This window comes from Lissotriton vulgaris, chromosome 5 (assembly GCF_964263255.1).
Source record: "Lissotriton vulgaris chromosome 5, aLisVul1.2, whole genome shotgun sequence".
In the NCBI taxonomy this organism is placed as follows: Eukaryota; Metazoa; Chordata; class Amphibia; order Caudata; family Salamandridae; genus Lissotriton; species Lissotriton vulgaris.
In genome coordinates this window covers 1,513,093,268-1,513,119,957 of record NC_141693.1, presented here as the reverse complement: position 1 = coordinate 1,513,119,957, position 26,690 = coordinate 1,513,093,268, and the positions used below count along the sequence as shown (strand labels likewise).

At 45.1% G+C, this 26,690-nt stretch overlaps 1 protein-coding gene across 1 annotated transcript in view; it reads right to left on the bottom strand.

The window, feature by feature from the left end:
- Positions 1–26,690, bottom strand: part of SYPL2 (synaptophysin like 2) — a 75,292-nt gene that overhangs the window by 11,371 nt on the left and 37,231 nt on the right. The window contains exons 3-4 of the mRNA XM_086923561.1: positions 16,404–16,528; positions 10,229–10,427 (exon numbers count right to left, since the gene is read on the bottom strand). Of these exons, the coding sequence (XP_086779687.1) occupies positions 10,229–10,427; positions 16,404–16,528 (324 nt within the window). The remainder of the gene's footprint in view (positions 1–10,228; positions 10,428–16,403; positions 16,529–26,690) is intronic.

Here is a 26,690-nt window from a genome sequence, read left to right as displayed (position 1 = left end):
CCCAACCGACGATGACGACGGAACCGTTCCGTCATAAGCGTCGAAGGGGTTAAAGGACTTATGGGCATCAAGAGGTTCATCCTGAAAAGAGAGCAGGAGCTGTGTGTCATCAGCATATGATACTACATTCAAACCCCAGGATTCCACCAGCTTAGCCAGGCGTTCGAGATAGAAATTTAAAGTTTAGGGCCCCGTACTTGAGAGATTTGGAATCTGAAACAAAGGGAGCCAGAAACACTGCCTGAGATCTATCCTCCAGATACGAACTGAACATGGCCAGTGCATTCCCTTGAATCCCAGTCCTCCCTAGTCGAGTCAGAAGGATGGGCTGCAAGACTGTGTCAAAAGCTGATGGCAGGTCTAAAAGAACGATCATTGTTGATGCACTCCCATCAAGGTTGAGCTTGATAATTTCCTAATTCCAGTAAGGAGGTCCTAGTGCTGTATCATGGCCAAAATCCAGACTGCTCGTCGTGCAGAAGGGTGCTGGATTCCAAAACCAGGCAGATCTGTCTGTTGGCCACCTTTTCCAGCATCTTAACTGCCGCAGGAAGGAGGAAGATTGATCTGAAAATGCAGTCGTTTAGGGTTTGCATTAGGCTTTTTTAGCAGTGGAAGAAGGAGGGCCTGTATCCACATCTTCGGGACAGTAGTGGACTCTAAGGAGGCGTTCACTAATTTATTAAATATCAGATTGTCAATAGGCGAGAGACACTACAAGATTCATGGGGGGGGGGGGGGCAGCAGTCCTCTGGTGAGACGGATTTGCAGTTAGCCAAAACCATGGCCGAGTCTCCCAGTGAGATAGGCTCGAAATCCCTCTTTCTCCAGCTTGGTCTTTGCTCTCGCACAGTGTTTGCTTTCCTTTGTCTCTCCAAGACCATTTGTGTAAGTTCACATACTGTTTGTTACCTAGAAAGTGAAAACTTCAATTCAGCTGATGATTTAAGAAGTGGACTAGGCCTAGGATTGTGGCTGTTGATGACGGACGCGCTTAGGCCTGAAATGCGAAGAAAAAGAAGCACTGGCAAAGTTGATTCATCTGGCCTTGAAATGGGCAATGTTTTTGCAAGCAAATGAAACGGAAATGAAAAATAAAAACTAACAAAAATATAAATAAAAAGAAAGATTGGCCCAAAGACCCTGGCACTGAAGTGCACTACTTTTTAAGTGGACGTGTACATGTGATGCATATGTGATTAAGATAAATGCTGTCACTCGCAGTGCAAGAGGAGAACCAATAGCTAAGGTTGGCTGGCAAATTGCACAATGTTGAAGGCAGTGGAGGGCAGAAGCAAAATATGAGTGACAATTTAACAGAACAATGCAAACTCCATTAACTCATAGCCCCTATATGTATACATATGTGTATTCATTTGTATTCATAAATGTGATTACATGAGGTTGTTAAGACACTAAAGCTGCCTCTGGGCCAGAACCTAAAATTAATGAAGTTAGAGCCGGGTTGTATCACAGAATGATACAGATATCAGTGAACTGCAGCAGGACAAGAAGAATTTGGTTTTCCACTACCAAACGAAAAAAACAAACAATACTTTACATTTCATAAACTTTGCATGCAGAAATAGCTACAGCCTGCAAACCTGTTACCGAAGCTGCAAACTAGGGGTCAAACAAACTGCAAACCTATGGCCCCTATTTATTGAAAAATCATACAAGCACTCACATAATGCAACACGGCAACCTGCAAATGCAAGTGCAACTTTAGTAAATGTGGGCCAAAGTTTATTTATAAGTATTTTAGAACTGACATGTAAAATAGTCTGGGGAAACCTGTTAAATATAGAAATCATACTGTAACCTCTAATCAGGTACATTAGCGTAGAAGTAATTGCAATGCATCTCCACCGCCTGTGCTGGATCTCCTTATATGTAATATATATTTTAGTGGTAAATGTGAGTAGAACCTCAGCGAGTAACTGTAAAATGCAATATACTTACTCCTAAATGGGAGGGATTTAGGAAAGATTAAGAAGAGGTTTAGAGAAAAATAAGGAAGGAAGGTGTCTCGGGAGAGACACACACCAACCCACAAGAAAGCAAGCCCATTGCTGGTCACAAACTGTACTTCTAAAGTTACAAGCAGGGCCAGACTGGCCATAGCGGGCACAGGGCATTCCCCCGGTGCGCCGCACAGGTGGGGGCCGGTTTTGGGACCCTGGGGGCTGTTTTTGTTACAGGGCTGTTTTTGCAGCATAGCTGCAAAATCGGCCCTGAACCAAAATCGTCCGAAAACCGGCCCGACAAAGAGCTCGGCGGCACCTCCAACCCCCGCCCCACCATCCCCCCGAGTGAGGAAGGGGGGCCGGCCGAGCACTTTACCAGGGCCGGTTGTGGTTCCCAGTCCGGCCCTGGTTACAAGCGAGAAAAAGGTCCCCAAATAGCCATAAATGTACTCCAGCTCACCCTTGTAGTAAGGGCAGCACCACACATGGCCACTCACAAGTACTGCAACACAATCCCATGGAAAACAATGGCAGAAGGAACTTAAAATAAAAGCCCATAGGAAACAATGTTTATTAATACAATTATTTCAGATGTTTTGATATATGATATATTAAATATATATTTGTTTAATCTTAAACATTTTAATATAAGTAATAATTCATTATTACATTATTTTCAAATGTATTGATAAACCTTTTTCTATTTAAAATAACATTAACTTTTCAACTTTGGTTAAAAAAAAATCATTCTGTACATACATTTTTATAATTGTCAATATATATGAAATAATTAGTCAATTTCTTTTTGACATGTGGGATTTAAAAAATATATATTATATATATATTTTTTTAATATATTTACTAAATATATTTAGATACATTGATTATTTAGTAAATTCGTAGGTCAGTGCTTCTTAACCTGTGGTCCAGGGACCCCTGTGAGCCTGTAAAGCCCACTGCTTAGAAAACTAAATAATATTAATAGATTAATAGAGTTCATCTAAATAAAGAAGCAGAATGTACAAGTAAACATTTTTAAACGTTCTGTAAATATGAAGAAATTTGAAATTGGAGGCTAAAAATTTAATTAGCATCCTCAGATTGATTCATTGAAGCAGTCCAAGTGCATTATAACAGAACATAGTATGGGATGATGAGTGGCCTTATTGAATTTAGAAAAGCTCCAACCTTCATATGAAAATAGAAATGTTTTTTTTTATATTTGCTTGCAAATAAAATAAAATGTTTCATCATTTGCGTATTTGTTTGATGAATGCTTGTTTCTGTATGTTTTATGTATTGGTTTGCGGTTTCTCCTGTGCCCTAGGCACCCAGTAATGACTCACTGTGGGTCTCAGGATTCCAATAATGATACAGTGGGGGGTCCCCTGGTTTCAGTAATGATTAAATGCAAGTCCACAGAAGTCAAAAGGATAAGAATCACTGGTGTATGTTATTGAGTGTAATATTTTTTTCCATTAGTTCTAGATTTAAAATAAAAAGGTTAAATTATTTTATATCAAAATAATAGTATTTTTTTTATGTTGAATAAACCTTTTACATTTTACATGTTCTTTTCTACGGATATAGCTCTATCTGAAGGAGGAGGACTTCGGCTACACGTGAAAAGTTACCAGTAGTGACTTTTTATTCCTAAATCATGCTGTAGTGGACTTTCCCTCCAGAATTCAAGGGATTGTGACATTCAAGTGTACACTTTGGAGTAACTTCACTCACTGAAATGGTGAAGAGCAAAAAGTGTACTACAAGTGTAGTAGTAGATTTGCACGAGTATTTTTACACGTAGAAATGTACCTTTGTGAATAGGGCCCAGAATGTTTTCTCAAATTTGTTACTACTGTACTGGTCCAAAGGACTTGCATCTGCAGACTGCCAATGAAAATCAAGTTCAATTTCAGGGTATGAAGCAATGGAATTCACACCATGAATCACGTGGGGGACGCAAATAGAGTTTCTCTATTATACTCCTCAGCAAGTTGCTTTCTTTTTGGATATGAAAAGCAACCATTGACTATACACTGTGGGGATAGAATGATTACGTTCTACCTTTATAGTTGGTCCTCCACCTTAGAAATTAGGGTGGTTTCATTCAATTATTTAAATATTTACAAATGGACTATTTTGTCCATAACCCATTCTTTACAGGGTAAATATTAAGTTACCAAAAACTTATAAGTTCAGTAAGTAGATGTAATGTCCTCTGCACATAATTCTGCAAAACGTTTGACTGTACTCCTAATAAAAAACATGCAGGATGCAGGAGGTCTCGTCCCTGCAGGGGTTCCGCAAGTGGGACCTCATTGGAGTTTCAGTGCTCGAAGATGTCTGGGGTGAGATCACATCCGCTGTTTCGCTGACCTACAGCAACGTCATGCTCTTCCTCACTCCCAATTCTATTAGTACTGACAACTAAGACACGCCCTCTACCTGCATGTCTTGCCTCCTGTTTCCCTTCCAGATTCAGCTCATTGGAGGCTCAGGTGAAGATGGGGAACCTAGGCAGAGGGGGGAGTGCCCCGCATCTATCTATCCCTGGTGAATAATGGTCCGCTTTGCTAGACCGGCTCAGGGCCTGCTGAGAGGGTTGGCTGGGCCCCCTAGAAGAGGCAGACTGGAGGGATGCCCTCATTGTGCCCAAAACCTTGACCACGTCCTCCAAGCTGCGCCTGGTTCAATTATACTACCTCCATGCGGCATACCCCACCCCGGCACGTCTATTACGGGCCCGGTTGAGCCCTCTTCAGCATGCCCGCGATGTGCCTCAGCCCCTGCCGATTTTTATCACATGGTATGGTGTTGTCCGGTGCTGGCGCCGTTCTGGAGGGAGGTGGAGCTGGAGCTTATGCAGGCCTTGGGATGGGAGGTTCCACACGATCCAATGCGTATGCTGTTGGGGGTCTTTGACGGCCTGGATGGTTCTAGGATGGACAAGCACCTCTTGGGAACAGCTGTGGCGGTGGCCAAGAGGGACATAGCAGCGCATTGATCACAGGCTAAGCCACCTACAGTGCAGAGATGGAGGAGGGGAGGTGACTGGTGTGGGATCCAGGAGGAGGCCCTATTTGAGGCGAGAGGATGTCCGGACTTATTTAACAAAGTGTGGGGTAAATGGTTTAATATACTGCCACCATGATAATCTGTCTTCCTTTACTCTATGTCACACTGTAACCACCGTACAAACTGCTGTGTTAAACTCTGACGGACGACCCTACTTGTATCATCAATCACCCCTGTCATGTTCCCTTTGATGCCTATTTATCTGCAACCATTGATTTTTCTCTGTTCTTATAAAACCAATAAAGTTGATTATCAAAAAAAATATATATATATATACTTCATGAGAATGGGAAATATGATTAACTAGTGCTAATTGTGTCTAGTGTTACTTGAAGCTGAGCAAGGTGTTCTCTTTTGAGATAGGCTATACATTTACCGAACCGTGGACCACTATGTGCAGAGTGCACTTGATCGTATGGATATTAAGAACACTCATGTACAAAGGACCTTCAACTGTATTTACTTGGATGTATGACAGAAACATATACAATAGTAAAGCTTCTGATTTGAAATATCATATAAGTGTCTAAAGCAATTGTGACAAGTTCTGCATGAATCATGCTAATGTAAACAAAGGTACTCTGTTCTGGTCTGGCTTTCCAAAAAACATATCGCCTGGCTCATTTAAAATTCAGTTAATGTTATTGAGGAAGTATCATTAAATTGTTGTATTAGGTGAGCTATTCACATATAACTCATTTTTAAAGCCCTTGGATATATTTGATCTACGTGATGGTTTCACTGTACAGTTGATTAGACTATGACGTTTTCTGTTATGTTGTCACCTAAGTGCCTGAAATAAGATACAGCTGAAAGCAAGCCACACTAGATATTTATTTATTTATTTGTTGGTTTATATAGCGCTTGAATCCACTCCATCTGGAGTATCTCTGCGCTTTTGGAACCGGTAAGACAGCGGGCGTGGTATAGAGATGGAATTAGATTTCATTTTTAAACAGGATGGTTTTTAAAAGTTTTCGGAATGTAAGATGTTCTTGACATTGTCTTAGAGACAGAGGGAGTTTGTTCCACAGCTTGGGATCAGTAGTGGACAGGGCTCTACCTCCGTGTCTGGACTTTTTGACACGAGGGACCACGTGGAGGAGATCGTTACTTGATCTGAGGGATCGTGCTGGAACATAAGGAACAAATTTCCGCTCAAGATAAACCGGCCCCTGTCCATTCAAACACTTATGGATCAGGCAGCATATTTTAAATTTGGCTCTTTGTCGAATTGGGAGTCAATGCAGCTGTTCAAGGAGGGGCTTGGAGGCAGTTCTCGGGGGAGCATTCAGAACAAGGCGGGCTGCCGTGTTCTGAATGACTTGTAACTTAGCCAACACTCCTTCGTTTGCAGAGAGCAGCAAGCCATTACAATAATCGATCCGACTAAGGATCAGTGCTTGGACAAGTGTTTTACTAACAGAGTCGGGTAGAAGTGGGAAGACTTTGCGGATCAGACTGATGGTATGGAAGTATATCCCTGAGATGTAGCTTGTATGTTGTTTTAATGACAGGTCGTGATCAAACCGAATTCCCAGATTCTTCACGACCTGTTTAGGCTCAGGGACTGCTCCTAATTCTGATGGCCACCATTCCGGAGTCCATAATATTTTAGCCTCCCCAAACAACATGACCTCCGTTTTGCTGACATTACATTGGAGATAGTTGGTAGACATCCATTTTGCCACTTCCTTCATGCCTGAAGAAAAGGAGTTCCTAACCTCAGCGGAGTTTTAAAAGGAAAGAGGAGCTGTGTATCATCTGCGTATGATACGGGGATGAAGCCGTACCTACGCAATACTCCTGCCAGGGGTGCCACATAGATATTAAAAAGAGTGGGGCTCAAACATGAGCCCTGTGGCACCCCCTTAGAAATCTCTATTTCCGCTGAGCGATACACACCCATGGTGACTCTCTGGGTGCGATCAGATAGGAAACTCTTCAACCAGTCAAGGGCTTTGTTCTTAATGCCAGCGTTCGACAACCATTGAGTCAGGATGGTATGGGACACGGTGTCGAACGCTGCCGACAGATCTAATAGAACCAAGATGACTGAGAGGCCCTTGTCCTGGTACACGTGGAGGTCATCAGTAACAGACAGGAGGGTGGATTCTGTACTGTATTTGGGGCGGAATCCTGACTGGGAGTCATCTAGAGTATTGGCAAGTTCAATATGTCCGGATAGGTGGCGATTCACATGCTTTTCTATAAGTTTCCCCAAGAATGGTAATAGGGAAATAGGTCTTAAGTTGGTTAGGTCAGACCAAGGTGTGGCGGTGTTTTTCCTTATAGGTCTGACAAGGGCTCGCTTCCATTCCTTAGGGACAATGCCTGAAATAAGTGAAAGGTTCACCAGTTCAGTGATCGTTGGGCATAATTGTTATCCAATGCAGGCATTAACCTGGCAGGGATGGTGTCCTCTGGACTCCCACTTTTAATCTGCTTTATTAAAATAGATGTTTCTTGTAGTGAGATAGGGGGAAGGATGTCTAAGATAGACATTCAACATCACCATTCCCTCTCTTATGCTGATTGTGGTCACAGTTGACCCAGGCCAGGTGGAAATATGATAGTTTAAGATGTAACTGGGCTTCTAGACTATAGCACAAATGGTGTCTATTAGTATGAAACCTCAGTACTTCAGCCAGAAGGAGAGTCACAATCTAGAAACCAGAATAAGGTCTTGTGGATAAATGTCACAAATTAGCTATTTTAAAATTTGCACTGACAGTTGAAGATCGTGTCAAGGTGTACTTTCTGAGACTGACTGTAGTGTGGTGGGCTTCAGTATTAGCATCAGTCTTCACATTTACAAATACTTAAAGTCTGTGGAGAATTAAGAACATGCTTGATTGATAAAGACAAGCACCACAAAGGACAGTACATGCAACCATAATTCACAAAATGAGAATATGGTCAGGTGAATTAGCAATACTGTTTGCATGAGGGCCTTTCCTGCACAGGAGCTAAAGAGAGCATAAGCAGGAACTGTCTTTTTAGCTTAGCATTTTAGAAAATAAACACATTTAGCACATTTTGAATTTCTAGAAAGAAATATTCCGAGAGTTAGATCTTTAAGTTTGTCAAAATGTCTCATAGGATTTACTTAAGCAATCTCCAATATCCAGAAGATAGCCAATAGCTACAATCCCCTAATCAGATTGGTTAAAAACCAAGAAAATGCCCAAAGAATTTCAGTAAAGGTGCCAATGCGAAGCAAAATCCAGCTTATTTTCATTATTACACATAACCATGAAATTATGAATTTGTGGTAACATATATAAGGCAAGATCTTATACTCAATGGACAGTATCTTTTGTGTACAAAGTCTTTGCTGTGCTCTCATTTATTGGGACATAGTTAGTACACATATATTCACAGAACACAAAATATAGGACCACCCACTCATCAAAATCACTGCAGACTAGTGTGTCCTTACCCTATGTACCATCTGTTACTCAAAAACAGTATATTTCATTATTTCTTTCAAAGGAAGTGTCATGTTACATACATTTCCACCTTTGTTCAGTCCCCCTTACTCCTCCTTGGCCAACCCATTCCCAATGAATGCCTTGGATTTAGGCATTTTTCTAGAAAGCCTCCATGGGGCTCAGAACATCACCAAAGCCTAGAGCCGCAAGAACACACCCGCATGTAGTAAAAAGTAGTTTTGCTGATACCAATACACTTGGGAAATTGACCTGTAGTCTATGTGCGCTTGGGGTACACAACCTGTTGGATCCTCGACTGTTTCAAGATCGTAGAACACAATCCAGAGGTTGGTCACTATGTGCAGGGCACCCACCCCTCACCCCTGCTGTCAGTACCACTCTGTTGTTGTAAACAAATCCCACTTCAGTCATCGCATCTGATCTCGACACCTTCCTCAGCCTGCAAATATCTCTGCATCCGGTCTGTATCTCACAATTCTGTTGTCTACTCTTCCTGGTGCTCACTGCGCCCTCGCTAGGGCAGACACCATTTAGGAATGTTTTGCTGTGAGTCTCCTGTTAGTTCTAAGTCTGTTAATTATGCCGGATTTCCTGCTTGATTGTGGTCGTAGCCTCTGGTCTAAGAAATAAAATGCGTTATCCTGCACTCACTGTGTGATCTGTTATATATTTGGGGGATAAATCCATATAGGGAGAGTAAGGGAGGTTCCCCCTCAAGTTTATCCTCTAAAAACTGTACAGCACAAGTAAGCGACTTGAGGGTATCAGAGGCCAATTGGGTCATATTAAGTTTATTTGGCTTCTCCTTGTTGTGGGTTATCAAAACATTTTTCACACTGTTTTAGGAGCAATGCCAACCTTGCAGACTCGACCGAGGGAAACTAAACTAGCCCTGGGAGTTCTTATAAATCTAGGTTCAGGACAGTTCAGTCGGTCCTGTTTTTTTATATATGTAGGATGGGTGTAAAATATACCTAGAGGTATACACAAAGCATTATTTCCTTCGGCGAATACCTCTGGTATGTTTAAAAATACTTTAAAAAGTAACAAAGTGTGATCTTCTAGCGAAATACATTGAATCACTTGACCTAAGAAATATTTATTACCAACATGTTTCGACCTCTAAATAAGCCCAAGAAGGTCTAGGGTCTTTTTCAGGGTAAATGATGATCAGGCAATGGTGTACATTCAGACCATGCAAGTAGGTGGTAATACCCTACCAGTCCCTTTGTTCATTCATTCAATATCCCAGTCATATTAAAATATAGGCTCCATGGCTAGGTGTACGAGGCACCTCCTTCATTGTCACACATTCGTCAGAAGGTAGGCAAAGGGAAATTACCTAGCGGGACCCCCACCTACTGCCATATTACTTGTGTTGTATATATTTGAGCGATTACTACACACCCCCTTTGAGTGGGAGGACCAATCACACTGCCCCTCGAAGTGGGGTGATCTTTGAGAGTTTGGCTTATCCTTATTTCTTTCCTTAGAGATCAGCAGCTGGTAAACAATGAATTCGATCCGATCTTAAAGTTGGGGCTACTACACCTGGAATGTATGCTTTACACCAGAGTGCCTCTCTGCCTGGTGTATCCCCTCAGGCCAAGGCTACATTATCAAACCTCACACATTGCCTCCACCCCCACATGGCCTGCAAAACCAAACTGGGAGCTGAAACCTACCCTGAGCTGTCTCTCCCCCTCCGCTCCCACGTGCAGTACTCACCACCAGGGCAGCCTTCCTGTTCTCAGTGTAGAAGCCGTGGAAGCGCAGGTACAGCACCAGGGCGGCCATGCTGTAGAGAAACGCGAACACCCCCATGGTGACAAAGAACTCAGCCGAGGAGGAGAAGTCTCCCATGAGGTGCCCAATCCGCTTCTCGCCCGCCGCCTCGCAAGGCATGTCGTAGCGCTGCTGGTACAACCTGCACAGGATGGAGGGCCATCAGTCAGTGTGAGTGCTGGGGGAGGGGAGGTGTCATTGGAGACAGAAAAATGAATATAAAGGGGAGGGAGAAGAGATAGATGGAGGGAGAGATGGAGTAGGGAGCACAGATTAGGACAGAGGAAAAGGGGGGCAAAGGAGATAGATAGTCGGGTGATGGTGGGGGAGAAGAGTAGGGTGAGTGGTGAGGAGAGGGTCATCAAAGAGGAAATGGGAAATCCTATTGAAGAATAATAAGAAAAGAGATGGGAAATGTACGTTAAAAAGGACAGAGCCCCATGAGAGGAGACATGAAGGAGAAATGTATAGCCAAATAGACAAGTGAGGAGACAGACAATCGGGGCAGGAGACCAGTACAGGTGGGGGAGGCAGATGAGGCGGGAACAAGCATGCAGGGAGGCCAGTCAGAGAGATCTGCAGAGAGGAGGGCCATTGGAGACAGGTGAGCGGACAAGGGACCGCCAAGGTCAGAGGCACATGGAGAAGAAACAGGTAAAAGGAAGAAAGATGATAAAGAGAAGAGCATAGGAGACAAACAGGGGATAGACTGGTACGGGAGGGTATGAGTCATAATATAGAGACAGGTAAAAGGAAAGAGATGAGCCAATGGAAAAAGGCACAATAAAAGGCAGGCTAACAAGGGAAAGGCAAAGAGAAGAGACCGGGCAGGTGAGGAAAGAGCAGGAGAGAGGTAGGAGGAAAAGACAAGAGAGGGCAGGGACAGATAAGATGGGAGAGAGACCAGTCACGGATGCATGTACACATGAATATATCCAGGATTACACCTAGCGTGAGAGCAGCGGATTGCTGTTGAACCTGGTAACAGAGGATGCGAGGTCACATAAAGTACTGTGCTAATCATGGGGGAATCTTATCTGAGTTTAGCATGGGTGGCTGATGTTAAGTGAATTGTTCTGAACAAAGATGCAGCTTCGTCGCTATTCTCAAGTGAAGGAGCACCGCGGATCTGTGCCGGAATGTTAATCCGTAAACCAGACATGTAACTCGTGAAGGCTTCCCTTTGCGTCTTTTTATTGTTTTTTGCACTTTTTCACTTCCAGTTTGACGATGTCCTAATGCCTTGTGCTGTTCTGGTAAATAACAGTTTTCCTGCCAGTTATGGGAGTGCACACTCCTTACCTGATGGGGGCCTGGCCGGCCAAGAGATGGAGCCTGTCAGAAAGGATGGGGCCGCCGTGACGTGCAGGTCACGCAGGGTGCTCTCCAGGGTGCTGGACTGGACCCAAAGAGCGGGGCGTTGTTCGTGTGAGACAAGACCAGCACTCATGTGCTCCTTCTGAAGTCAGCTTCGCTGAGAAATATTTGACATTTGTAGAACCGAGAGCTGATGTGAGGTGTCTGTCTATATCTTAGCAATATGGGCCAAAAAGACGAGCTCTTTATTGTTTGATTTGGGTTTCAGGTAGGCAATAGCTGGTTGTTTGGCGATTCTTGGGGCGCTTGATGTTGTTAACTGCAGAACGTTTCAGGCGTCACTAGTTGTCGTCGTAACGATATTTAAAGCGGCCCCTCTGCAAGGCGCAAGGAGGGGTCCCCGCTCCGGATTTTATCAGGAGCTCTCAGACGAGAGTACTGTGCTTAGGGGGCCCGCTGCAGCTCGGGGCCCCCAGCACCGCGGGAGCCTGTGTTACGCCCCTGGTTGTCATCTGCATAACACTTAATGCTGATGTTGTGGTTGCTTATATAGAACAACAAGGGCACCCATTCGAGTCAGCACATGACCTCGGGGAACATATTATTTGAGCAACAGTGGTCCCATGCATAAAGAATATACAGGCACAAAATAAATATAGACACAATGGAAGCTATATTAAATACTGACTTGTCCAGCCGGACAGAGGTCCAATTTTTACTTTAAAAGAAAATTTCACACACAGATACCTTCAAACGTTCTACGAAGTAGAGCACAAGCCTTTACCCAAACGTTTACAGATTGACATAGTGAAGAAAGTAGTCAGAAGATAGAACAGAGTTTTTTAGGCAGAAGCTATAGATTTCTGTAAGTTACACAATAACAGAAATTCAGTTAAACACCATTACTAGCCCAACATAGAAGTTTACATATCTTCACAGTATATGGTGTTTTAGGAAGTCAACGGCGTTTCGATCCCGTTAAAGAATCAAAGGGATCATCATCAGGACAAAATAATGCCGAAATGGTACAAGCTATAATGGCCAACGGAATCGCACAGGTGTGCAGCGGATACCGGCCAGGTAAATAGTGGGTATCAAGGGGATCCGTGTGGGGGAGCCTTGCAACCACGGAGCAACCAAGGTATTCAGTTCCGTGTATTATTAATTATCGGAGAACAACCTCCCGAAGTGGGGAAGAATGGGTGGAGTGTGCCGGTGGATCGCTAAGTAGCGTTCGGTTTATCAAAGATCAGCCTCCCGAAATAGGGAGAATTAGGCACAGCGCGCCGGCGGATCGCTCGGTCGCGTAGGGGGAAGGGGAGCATTGTCGGTGGACTGCAGTTACTTCCCTGGCCGTATTTCAGGAGGCTGATCTTTGATAAACCGAACGCTACTTAGCGATCCACCGGCACACTCCACCCATTCTTCCCCACTTTGGGAGGTTGTTCTCCGATAATTAATAATACACGGAACTGAATACCTTGGTTGCTCCGTGGTTGCAAGGCTCCCCCACACGGATCCTCTTGATACCCACAATTAACCTGGCCGGTATCCGCTGCGCACCTGTGCGATACCGTTGGCTATTATAGCTTGTACCATTTAGGCATTATTTTGTCCTGATGATGATCCCTTTGATTCTTTAACGGGATCGAAACGCCGTTGACTTCCTAAAACACCATATACTGTGAAATATGTAAACTTCTATGTTGTGCTAGTAATGGTGTTTAACTGAATTTCTGTTATTGTGTAACTTACAGAAATCTATAGCTTCTGCCTAAAAAACTCTGTTCTATCTTCTGACTACTTTCTTCACCATGTCAATCTGTAAACGTTTGGGTACAGGCTTGTGCCCTACTTCGTAGAACGGTTGCAGGTATCTGTGTGTGAAATTTTCTTTTAAAGTAAAAATTAGACCTCTGTCCGGCTGGACAAGTCAGTATTTAATATAGCTTCCATTGTGTCTATATTTATTTTGTGCCTGTATATTCTTTATGCATGGGACCACTGTTGCTCAAATAAGATGCTGTGGTTGCAACAAAGATGCAGAGAACTTCCTCGGACAGGAGAGATGAGTGGTGAAAGGACAGGGGAGATGACTGGTGAAAGGACAGGGGAGGTGAGCGGTGAAAGGGCAGGGGAGGTGAATGGTGAAAGGGCAGAGGAGATGAGTGGTGAAAGGGGAGGTGAGTGGTGAAAGGACAGGGAAGGTGAGCGGTGAAAGGGCAGGGGAGGTGAGGTGAGTGGTAAAAGGGCAGGGGAGGTGAGTGGTGGTGACAAGGCAGGGGAGGTGAGTGGTGAAAGGACAGGGGAGATGAGCGGTGAAAGGGCAGGGGAGGTGAGTGGTGAAAGGGCAGGGGAGGTGAGTGGTGAACGTGCAGGGGAGGTGAGTGGTGAAAGGGGATGTGATTGGTGAAAGGGGAGGTGAGTGGTGAAAGGGCAGGGGAGATGAGTGGTGAAAGGACAGGGAAGGTGAGTGGTGAAATGACAGGGGAGGTGAGTGGTGAAAATTGCAGGGGAGGTGAGTGGTGAAAAGACAGGGGAGGTGAGTGGTGTAAGGGGAGGTGAGTGGTGAAAGGACAGGGTAGGTGAGTGGTGAAAGGACAGGGGAGGTGAGTGGTGAAAGGAAAGGGGAGGTGAGTAGTGAGTGGTGAAGGGACAGGGGAGGTGAGTGGTGAAAGGACAGGGGTGGTGAGTGATGAAAGGACAGGGGAGGTGAGTGGTGAAAGGGTAGGGGATGTGAGTGGTGAAAAGGGAGGTAAGAGGTGAAAGGACAGTGGAGGTGAGTGTTGAGAGGACAGGGGAGTGAGTGGTGAGAGGTGAAAGGACAAGGTGAATGGTGAGTGGTGAATGAACAGGGGAGGTGAGTGGTGAAGGGACAGGGGAGGTGAGTGGTGAAAGGACAGGGGTGGTGAGTTGTGAAAGGAGAGGGGAGGTGAGTGGTGAAAGGGCAGGGGATGTGAGTGGTGAAAGGGAAGGGAAGGTGAGTGGTGAAAGGACAGGGGAGGTGAGTGGTGAAAGGGCAGGGGAGGTGAGTGGTGAAAGGGCAGGGGAGGTGAGTGGTGGAAGGACAGGGGAGGTGAGTGTTGAGAGGACAGGGGAGGTGAGTGGTGAGTGGTGAAAGGACGGGGAGGTGAGTGGTGAAAGGACAGGTGAGGTGAGTGGTGAAAGGACAGGGGATGTGAGTGGTGAAAGGACAGGGGAGGTGAGTGGTGAAAGGACAAGGGAGGTGAGTTGTGAAAGGACAGGGGAGGTAAGTGGTGAACGGGCAGGGGAGGTGAGTGGTAAAAGGACGGGGTGAGTGGTGAAAGGACAGGGGAGGTGAGTGGTGAAAGGACAGGGGAGGTGAGTGGTGAGTGGTGAAAGAACAGGGGAGGTGAGTGGTGAGTGGTGAAAGGACAGGGGAGGTGAGTGGTGAAAGGGCAGGGGAGGTGAGTGGTGAAAGGGCAGGGGAGGTGAGTGGTGAAAGGACAGGGGAGGGGAGTGGTGAAAGGGCATGGGAGGTGAGTGGTGAAAGGGCAGGGGAGGTGAGTGGTGGAAGGACAGGGGAGGGGAGTGGTGGAAGGACAGGCGAGATGAGTGTTGAGAGGACAGGGGAGGTGAGAGGTGAGTGGTGAAAGGACGGGGTGGTGAGTGGTGAGTGGTGAAAGGATGGGGAGGGGAGTGGTGAAAGGGCAGGGGGGTGAGTGGTGAAAGGACAGGAGAGGTGAGTGGTGAAAGGACAAGCGAGGTGAGTGGTGAAAGGACAGGGGAGGTGAGTGGTAAAAGGACAGGGGAGGTGAGTGGTGAAAGGACAGGGGAGGTGAGTGGTGAAAGGGCAGGGGAGGTGAGTGGTGAAAGGATGACAGCACCGCTCTCACAGGTGGCTGCTGGGAACGGGCTGAGCCAGTCTGAATGACTCCGAGCACCTAGTGACTTGCAAGAAGAACCAAAGAACTACTGCAAGGGGAAATCCAGGCTCTTTGAGAGGATATTTGGCTTATAAGGATTTGATAATCAGTGGGGACATAGGCTGCTGACACATCAAGTAGCACAGGGAGGATGGAGGTCACCTTAGGCTGCGAAGTAGGAAGCATCATACACAACTTGAATGGTGGCCGTCTCTTTGAGACGTTGGGGTCTAAAGCTTACTTGATAGTCTTGTAGGTTCATGGCAATATTCACGTTTTCGAATGACAGCAACTTTTTGAGTTTTTTTGTTTTTTTGATGAATGGGAGGTGGATGATAGGAGAGTATTTGGCTCATTATCTTCCTTAAGAGATGGGGAATGTGTCCTGTTTTGAGAATGTCATGGAAGGTGTGTTGTGAGTGTGAGGTATTGATTGTGTTGGGTAGCTGAGAGAGGGGTTAGCTGCTGATTTATTTCAAGAGTGAAGATTGTACCTATTATTGAGATAGCCATCAAGGCAGTGGTGATGCAAGGGAGTAATTAATTAGGATAATCCCCAAAACAGACCAGTCTGCCTAGTGCTGAGTGTGGGTTCAGGCTGTAAATCCCCAGGGTGTTTAGAGCCAGATATCTGTCCCTGAAACTAATGCATTAGGGAAGAGATAGGCTTCAGGATATAAAGCCCCACCTTTAGAGGAGTGAAGGCATCTGGCTATCTGGATTGGAGAGTACAGACATCTTGCTGTGAAGCTCCCTGGTTAGGGCAGAGACAGGCTTTGGCAATGAAGGCCAAGGAGATTCAGGCCACAGGCTCTATATACCTCATGTGGAGAGACAGCCGCCTACATTGGAGGGTAGAGACAGCCACCTTCATTGGAGGGTAGAGACAGGCTCCTCCCTGACTGCAGTCTTACCTGAATGGATATCCAAATTGGACAGAAATAGGAATTGAGTCTTTAGCCTCTGCCGAACATTTCACGTTCACTGATGTTTCTCCACTGTACGACCCACAGCTTCCAAAGGCAAAGATGGCAAAGAGCTGGTGAAGAGGAAACAGGGATATCATGAGAGGAGTACCGTACACCTGTGCCATCCCACAAAAAATATATTATATCTGTCACATCTGGCATACATGAAATCAAATATAGTCACTGGATATCAAGAAAATGCGGCATACATCTGGTTCTCTGGACCTATTGCTTAAAAGTACATCAAAACACACTATGTATCCCAAGTAGCCCATGAGAAAACATTTTGCCAACTCGCACAATTCATATACCATACGTGAACAGACTACTCACTCCCGGCATATATCATGCGAGGTAATCAGCAGCTTCACACCCGGCATACACCATAAATCAGGGTGTCTAAATGAGGTCCAGGAATGTAGGGTCCATGCCACAGTTTAATGATATCCACATAGAACAGCTCTGCATACTGTAAATGGAAATGTTAAATGTTAAATCTAGTATTCTCACTTCAGTCTGGGCAACAGTAGGGAAAGAGCTGGACTTCAGAGGGGTTAAATGAACTATTCCCACTCCTGTCTCTTCAACAGTAGAGAAAGCATTGGACTTCAGAGGGGTTACATTTACTATTCCAACTGTAGTCTGTGCAATGTTAGAGAACACATTCGACTTCAGAAAGGTTAAATTTACTACTACAACTCCAGTCTGTGCAACAGTAGGGATAGGGATGGACTCTGGAGGGGTTTAATTTACTATCCATACTCCATTCTGTGCACTATTAAGGAAATCATTGGACTTCAGGGGGGTTAATTTACTATTCCCACTCCATTCGGTTCAACTGTAGGTAAAGCGTTGGACATCATAGGGGTTAAATTACTATTCTCACTTCAGTCTATTCAACAGTAGGGAAAGTGTTGGACTTCAGAGGAGTTAGGTTTACTATTCCCATTCTAGTCTGTGCAACAGTAGGGATAGCGTTGGACCTCAGAGGGGTTGAATCTACTATTCTCACTCCAGTCCGGGCAACAGTAGGGAAAGCGCTGGACTTCAGAGGGGTTAAATGAACTATTCCCACACCTGTCTGTTCAACAGTAGGGAAAGTGTTGGACTTCAGAGGGTTAAATTCACTAATCCCACTCCAGTCTGTGCAATAGTAGGGAAAGTGTTGGACTTCGGAGATATAAAGTTTACGATTCTAACTCCAGTCTGTGCAACAGTAGGGAAAGCGTTGGACTTCAGAGAGGTAAAATTGACTACTTCAACTTCAATCTGTGCGTTGGAATCTGGAGAGGTTGAATTGGCTATTCCCATCTCCAGTCTGTGCAACAGTAAGGAAAGTATATGACTGAGGAGGGGTTAAATTGTCTATTCCCACTCCAGACTGTTTACCTGTATGGAAAGTGTTGAACTTTGGAGATGTTATATTTACTATTCCAACTCCAGTCTGTGCAACAGTAGGGGAAGCATTGGAGTTTGAATAGATTGAACTTACTATTCCCACTCCAGTCTGTGGAATAGTAAGGAAAGCATGGACTTCGAAGAGCTAAAATGTACTATTCCAACTCCAGTCTGTGCAACAGTAGGGAAAGTGTTGGACTATGGAGGGGTTAAACATGCAATACCCAATTCAGTCTGTGAAACAGTAAGTTAAGCTTTGGAATCTGGATGGGTTAAATTTACTATTCCAACCTCCAGTCTGTGCAACATTAGAGAAAGCATTCAACTTCGGAGGAGTTAAATTTACTATTCCCACTCCAGACTGAGCAACAGTAGAGAAAGCATTGAACTTTGGAGGGGTTAAATTTACTATTCCACTACCAATCTGAACAACAGTAGGGAAAGGGTTGGAAGGGTTACATATATTATTTGAACCTTCAGTCTATGCAACAGCAGGGAATGCGTTGGACTTCAAATGGGTTAAATTTACTATTTCCGCTCCAGACTGTGCAACAGTAGGGAAAGCGGTGGACTTCAAATAGGTTGAACTTACTATTCCCACTCCAGTCTGTGCAATAGTAAGCAAAAGCATTAGACTTCGGAGAGCTAAAATGTTCTATTCCAACTCCAGTCTGTGCAATAGTAGTGAAAGGGTTTGGCTACACAGGTGTTAAATTGACTATTCTGATTCCAGCCTGTGCAACAGTAGGGAAAGTGTTGGACTTTGGAGGGGTTAAATATACTATTCCCACTCCAGACTGTTCAACTGTATGGAAAACGATGGACTTCGGAGGGGTTACATTTAGCATTCCAACCTCCAGTCTGTCCAACAGTAGGGAAAGAGATGGACTTTGGCAGGGTTAAATATAGTATTACCACTCCAGACTGTACACCAGTAGGGTAAGAGTTGGACCTCAAATGGGTTGAACTTACTTTTCCCACTCCAGTCAGTGCAATAGTAGGGAACGTGTTGGACTTTTGAGGGGTCAAAAATACCATACTAAATTCCGTCTGTGAAACAGTAAGTTACATTTTGGACTTCATAAGGGTTAACTTTACTATTCCAACCCTTAGTCTGTGCAACAGTAGGGAAAGCATTGGACTTTAGATGGGTTAAATTAACTATTCCAACTCCAGTCTGTGCAACAGTAGGTAAAGTGTTGTACTTTGGCGGGGTTAAATATTCTAAACCCAATTAAGTCTGTGAAGCAGTAAGTTAAGTATTGGAATCTTGAGGGGTAGAATTGGCTATTCCCACTCCAGTCAGTGCAACAGTAGGTAAAGTGTTAGACTTTGGACATGTGAAATTTACTATTCCAACCTCAAGTCTGTGCAACAGTAGGGAAAGACTTGGACTTTGGAGGGGGTTAAATGGACTATTCCCACTCCAGACTGTGCAACAGAAGGGAAAGGGTTGGACTTTGGAAAGGTCAAATGTATTATTCCAACTCCAGTCTATGCAACAGTAGGGCAGGAGGGAGACTTTGGAGGGGTTATATTTACTATTCCCACTCCAGACTGTGCCACAGAAGAGAAAGCTTTGGACTTTGAATGGGTTGAACTTACTATTCCCACTCTAGTCTGTGCAATAGTATGGAAAGGGTTAGACTACGGAGGGCTTACATTTACTATTCCCACTTCACTCTGTGCAACAGTACTGAAAGTGTTGGACTTTGGAGGAGTTAAATATACTATTTCCGTTTCAGTCTGTGTAACGACTCTGGAGGGGTTAAATTGCCTATTACCACTACAGTCTGTTCAAATCTATGGAAAGTGTTGGACTTTGGATAGGTAATATTTAGTATTCCACCAGTATAACACCAGTCTGTGCAACAGTAGGGTGGACTTTGGCAGGGTTAAATCTACTATTAGCACTCCAGACTAAGCAACAGTAGGGAAAGCTTTGGACTTAGGAGAGCTAAAATGTACTATTCCAACTCCAGCCTGCGCAACAGAAGTGAAAGGGTTGGACTTTGAAGGGTTAAATATACTATACCCATTTCAGTCTGTGAAACCATAAGTTAAGTGTTGGAATCTGGAGGGGTTAACTTGGCTATTCCCACTCCAGTCTGCGCAACAGTAGGGAAGGGCTTGGACTTTGGAGGGGCTAACTTAACTATTCCTACCTCAGACTGTACAACCGTAGGGAAAGAATTGGACTTTGATGAGTTTTTAAATTTACTCTTCCCATTTCAGTCTGTGCAACAGTAAGAAAAGCACTGGACTCTGGAGGGGTTAAATTGCCTATTCCAACTCCAGTCTGTGCAACAGTAATGATAGGGTTGGACTACGAAGGAGTTACATTTACTATTCGACCCTCCAGTCTGTGCAACAAAAGGGGAATGGGGTGGACTTTCAGCAGGGTAAAATCTACTATTCCCACTCCGGTCTGTGCAGCAGTAAGTAAAGTGTTGGACTTCAAAGGGGTTAATTTCACTATTACCAATCCAGTCTGTGGTACAGTAGGGAAAGCCTTGGACTTCAGAGGGGTAAAACTAACTATTCCAACTCCAGTCTGTGCAACAGTAGGGAAAGCACTGGACTACAGAGAGGTAAAATGTACTGTTTCCACTCCAGTCTGTGCAACAGTAGCAAAAGCTTTGGACTTCAGAGGGGTTAAATTCTTCTATTCCCATTCCGTCTGTTCAACAGTAGAAAAAGCTTTGGGCTTCAGAGAGGTCAAATGTACTATTCCAACCTCCAGTCTGTGCAATAGTAGGGAACAGGTTGGACTTCGGAGTGGTTAAATTTACTATTCCCAACCTAGTTTGTGCAACAGTAGGAAGAGTTGGACTTCGGCAGGGTTACATTTACTATTCCCATTTTAGTCTGTGCAACAGTAGGGAAAGTGTTGGACTTCAGAGAGATACAATTTACTATTCCAACTCAAGACTGTACAACAGTAGGGAGACAGTCATTCACTATAAACACATAACATATTTTAATAACCGGTTTCAAAGCTTTATTCGAGCAATATACTCATAAAAGCACAACATACATTTAAAAAATACATTTAAAAAATACAAGACATAAAATTAACCATCTTATACATTCAGTGATAAAAACCGTTATGCAAGCTTTGACAAGAGGGAAATAAAAACAGTTAAGAACACATTTATTCAAAGATCAATGTACATTAGGGGAGATAGCCCTCCGTCTGATGGACCATGCCCACCCCAGGTATTTTGCTGTTCCCAAGACAATTGGCAAATCAGTGGAAGTACAAATAATTCTTAGCGCCTCAACACCACTAGATATCCCTAAGTTCCTGCAAACGGGAACTAGCCATACTCTTCAAGGGGTTGCGTATGCCTCACAAAGGAATAAGAAGTGGCCTACGCTTTCCTTGGCTGCACCACACACTGGGCAGCACGAGTTGGTCGTACTCCTCCACCTGCCCGTCAAAGATCTCAGGGGGAGGGAACCAGCTCTTAGCTGGAACATTAACTTCCTGTCTCCTGGGACGGTGATACTGTCCCAGTATAGTTCTAATAATGGACACTGTTTAATTTCCAAGAAGCGCCCCCCCATCGTGTCAGATCTCGTTCTGCTCCAGAGTCTGCCATCAACCCTTTCCCAATATAAACTTTGGATGGTATTTTTACTAGGAAAAGCTTCCCCAGAGGGATTATCCCAAAGTTTGGAGAGGCCAAGTTCTCCTAGAGCAGCCCTGAGGTGTTTGAGCCATGTTATTTTATGGAAAATATCTGCTTTAATTATTGCAAGGAATCCATCGGCATAGTGCCGTATCTCTGGGGTGGTCCAAAGGTGTCGCCAATAGAGGATTGGACGTAATCTTACTCGGTCACTGACTGATCTTCTCCCCAGATCAAGGCCAAGCGGGATTAGTGGGGTACTCTGGGGAAGTCCTGTTATACCCCTGATAAACCTATTCTCTGATGTCTGCAAGGGAAGAACCTTCTCAAAGCCCCATAGTTCCGCCCCATACAGGGCAGACCCAATGACCTTGGCGTCATAAACTGCCAGGACTGCTTTGATAGGTTTGGATTTTGATTTTTTGTGTTCAATCCTTAATGCTCCCACGACCTGTTGGTGTTTCAGGACCGCCTTTTCTATATGATAGGACCACTTTAGATTGTTAGTGATCTGGACCCCGAGGTAAGTAAATACACTAACCACCTCTAACTCGCAGTAATTCAAGAGTATTTTTGGGCGAGCTCTACGCCTAGGCGAGAAAGTCATCAGCTTGGTCTTGCCCACATTCACTTCCAAGCCGTGTTCCCCGCAAAAGTGGTCAAAGATATGTAGGGCACGCTGCAGGCCACCCGGTGTTTTGGACAAGATCAATGTGTCGTCGGCGAACATCAGGATCGGGACCCTGATGCCCGCCAACGAGGGTGCATCAACACAGGCATCCAACATCCGAGCCACAATTCCATTAATAAGTAAGGAAAAGAGCAAGGGTGCCATTGCACATCCCTGGCGAACACCACGCTCGACGGGAAAGTCGGCGGAAGATTCGCCGTTCGTGCCCCATTGAACCCTGGCAAAATTAGCCTCGTGCAGCCTCATAAATAGGGTAAGTAACTCGGCTGGGAGACCAATTTCACTCAGGACTGCCCAAAGCTTTCCCCTTGGGACCAGGTCGAAGGCAGCCCGCAAGTCGACAAAGGCGACATACAGGCTGCCTTCGCCAAGCACCACCGTCCCCCATTGAAGTAAGGCAAACCGAAACACCTGGTCAACCGTACTTATGGCCCGCCTAAAACCGGCCTGGTAAGGAGACAATGCACTATTCTCTTCAACCCAATCCATTAGCTTATTTACCACCATTCTCCCTACCACTTTTTGAATGGTGGCAATCAAGCTTATTGGCCTATAATTAGCCGGGAGGGACCTATCCCCCTTTTTGTAAATGGGTATAATGATCGCCCCCTTCCATACTTCTGGGACTTCAGCTCCTTTTGCGATAGAATTTCCCAAGAGGGAAACATACTTGGCCCACCGACCCATATCATTTTTAAAGACGTCAGAAGGTATCCCGTCAAGACCCGGGGCCTTTCCCCCTTGGGCAGCACATATTGCAGTCTCAGTTTCTTTAAGAGAAAACAGATTTCCAGTTGCAAAAACCACTGGAATCATTTTCACAACCCCAACCTCCTTGGACTCTGCATATTGGGGTTTAAAGTATTCCACCCAAGCACCCTCAGCGACGTTGTTATCGGGCTTGTTCGGAGTACCACCTCTACCCCACTTTAATAATCTCCAAAACAACCTGGAGTCCTTGACCCCTGACGCTTCCTTTAACTCTGCCCAATACTCTTCATAACATGTTTTTTTGCTAGTATATACTAGCCTTGTAGTGCTTCCTAGCCTTACCAATAGCTTCCCTATCCCTATTCCTGATAGCGCTACCTAAGGCTAACCTGGCTTCCCAGCACTGGTGGTTAAACCACCTAGCTGGTTTAGGTGATTGTTTCATGTTTTTCTTACGTGCTCTCATGAAATGTGGTCTTATGTGGGAGAAGAGCTTATTATGTATATCGGTTATTTCCCTAGACCCTGGGTTAACGGAATTTTCAAACTCCATTGCAGCGATCGCAGCATCCAACTCGGAGCTTATAAAGTCCATTGAATCCGCATTCACCAAGACACTTGGCCAATTAAGTCTACGCATATCGTTTGTCATTATGGGCATTTGGTCTTCATTCAATTGCTGACTATCTGGCATGATTGACCACCAATTGTGGTCCACACAGAGGGGATTGTGGTCACTTTCCAATCTACCCTCTACTTTCATGTCCCATGCCCACTGCCATAGACTAAGGCTGCAAATGACATAGTCTATCCTACTACGGCTAAGACCATTGTCAAAGGTACAAGCCCCTTCACTGTCACCTTTCGTTCTCCCATTGAGAGCCCTCAACCCATATTCCAGGCAGATGGCATTCATTAACAAGATATATTTAGACCGTTTAACAGGAGCCAGGTTTAGGATCGGGACACCCCATTGTGTGTCCTCGTCCTGTCCCAGAGGATCATCTATACTATCTAGTGGCTCAAAGGTCCTGTTCAGGTCGCCCGCTACTATGATTTTATTCCCCAATGACTGTGATTCTAATGAGGTGAACAGGGCCTCTAGAGTGGGGGAGCTTCCTGAGTTGGTACCCCTAGCATAGATATTATAAATATCTATCACTCCTCCCTTTTCCGAAGCCAATCTTAGCATTTGGATGTCCCTACAGCCCAGATCGACCACTTTTACTTCTATTTGTAAGGTTTGTTTCACCCAAGCTGTGAGGCCACCCATTGGTCGACCCCTAGGACCTTTACTTGCCGGGATTGAGAAGTTTAGATATCCTGAAATAGGCAGACTTCAAAACCATTAACAAAGTCTACCCAATCCTGGGACATTAGTTTGCCGGCCAACCCGGCGATATTCCATGAGAAGAACTTCCCTATACTTGGGCCGTCCCTGTGTACTGGTCCTACAGGAGACCTCATTGGCAGATTTATAGGGGTTACATCAGCTCCAGCCCTGTGCCTTGTTAAGTCTGTATTATTATGCTCAACCCCCTGGTTGCTTTGGATACTTGAAATACTTGGATCCTCACCCCCAGATATTTGGTTACATTCATCCCGTGATTTCTCCAAAGTCACAAACCCCAAGCCAGTATATATTCCAGTAGGTTCCACATTTTGGTTCTTGTGAAGTTTAACAAAATTCCCACATGTGTTCCGGCTAGTCATAACCTTTGCGTTATTCATACAATTGTCAAGCATCTGTCAATACCCCCACCCCTGCTCCCTCACTGCTCCAAAACAATTAGTATTTATGCCACCATAATAGCTATTCCGTTGAAACGGTACAGTAAAGGGGACAGACCCTAAAAACAGGACATTGGTCAAGGATCTTGGGTAAGTTGTCATGACAGATTCCACACCCGCTGGTCTCGGGTAAAAGAAAGTAAGAGCTACGACACCAATTCCCTCACAAGTTGTATCCCCATCATGCTTCGTTATCAAACTAGCCACCCTAGGATCTTGAAAATTGACAACTATACAATCACCCCCCACTTTCTTAGAAGTACAACCCATCCATTCCGTCCTTCTTACTCCTACAATCAAACCATCTACTTCCCCGGGGAGTGGTCTGTTTACCCTTAACCAATGGATTACCTTGTTTTTTAGCATTTGGAAGGATTCCCTTTGCCCAACCAATAGTGGTGGTACATTTATAAGGACAGCCACGAAGGGAAAAGAGTCTGGGGTAAGATTCATGTAAGGTATCCTGCGCGGTGCCTTCGATGGGGGTGGTTTAGGTAGACTATTGGCAGGAACCACGGATCCAGAGGAAGAGGTGTCGTGAGGTGGTTGGGAACTGTTTGATGGAATATTTTTGTTCCCAGAGGTGTTTCTGCTACTGCTGGCTGCAGTACCATTACAGGGTATTGGGTTGTTAAATGAAACTTGAGGGGCGTTAGATGGGGGGGCAACAGTCCTAGAACAATCTTTTGTACCCGTAACAACTGTGACAGGAGGCTTGGCTACTTTGTTGATCTTACTATTTGGATTATTTTTTGGCTCCAAATTGGTCTTTTTATTTTTCCCTTTACCCTGGAGCCCACTTGGGGTGCCGTCCACAGGTGGGGGGGGGGGGGTACAACAGCCGACACACCTTTCTCCTGCCCACTAAGTTGGTGAGGAATACTACACTCCCCTGTCCTTATGTGGGACTTTATTAATGATTTAGTGGTGAAAAAATTGTCCACGGTTGCCTGCTCAAAGTGGTCTAACCTATCCGCTAGTTTTTTGACTCGTTCCTCGAGCGGAGTCAAAAGAGACCTCATTAGCTTCTCCATCTCGAGTAGCAGGGTAGGGGTGACATGTAAGGACTCAACCACTCCCATTTCTGGGAGATCATTGGTCTTGGAGCTGGGACTAGCTGGCACTTTACCCCCCTCGAGAGACAGGGGGAGAACTACAGGAGGAAGCTCTGGCAACCCCATAGATAGTACATCAGTGCTATTCGCGCCATAACTAACCACCTCAGGAGCTGCCCCCACCTCACATATCTTTTCCCCGTTGGGACCAACCTCAATAGGTTCCTGGGAAGAGCGAGAACATGCTACAACCTTCCTTATTTTTTGGGGGGGTTTAGACAAGTAGCACTTCTTTGGGGCGGGACATCTCTTCCTTTTGGAACATGACTTTGCTCTAACCACTTGGTTTAACACACTCCGTTGGGCCGAATTCGGCTGCCCTATTGATGGATCAGTGGGTAAGGGAGGTGTACTTCCAAGGGGAGAGCGAATGTCAGAGTCCACTTGCGAGTCGGTCAACAACTCAATCGTAGGGGGGAAGGCATAGGGAGTTTCAACTACCGCTGGCAGAGTTAAGGAAGACCGAGGGGGAATCAATGCCGGGAAAACCTGCGGTTGTCTTTTTTCCAAGGGTATTTTAAGGAGTTCAATAGACTGCCTACGCTCAGCGCTTCTCTCCGCCAGTGCAATCTCTTTGTCGATATCGTTGGCTACCCGAGAAAAATATTTATCCAAAGGGCCTGAGATTGCTGGCCCCACCTCGGCCTGAGATAGAACGCCGATGGTGGAGGTTGTTGGTGATGTCATATCCAGTAACCTAAGTGTTTCAAGAGAGTACTAAGTTCTACAAATGACAATACCTACAATCGTTTTGAACACCAGCTCACGAAGACAATAACTCAATGTCACAAATACAAGATGACAGAGAGAGGGCCCAGCCCGGCCTCCCTCGGCCCCTGACGGCCACAGACGGTCCCGCCCTTGTCCCGGGCTTCTCCCGGGATGCTCCCGC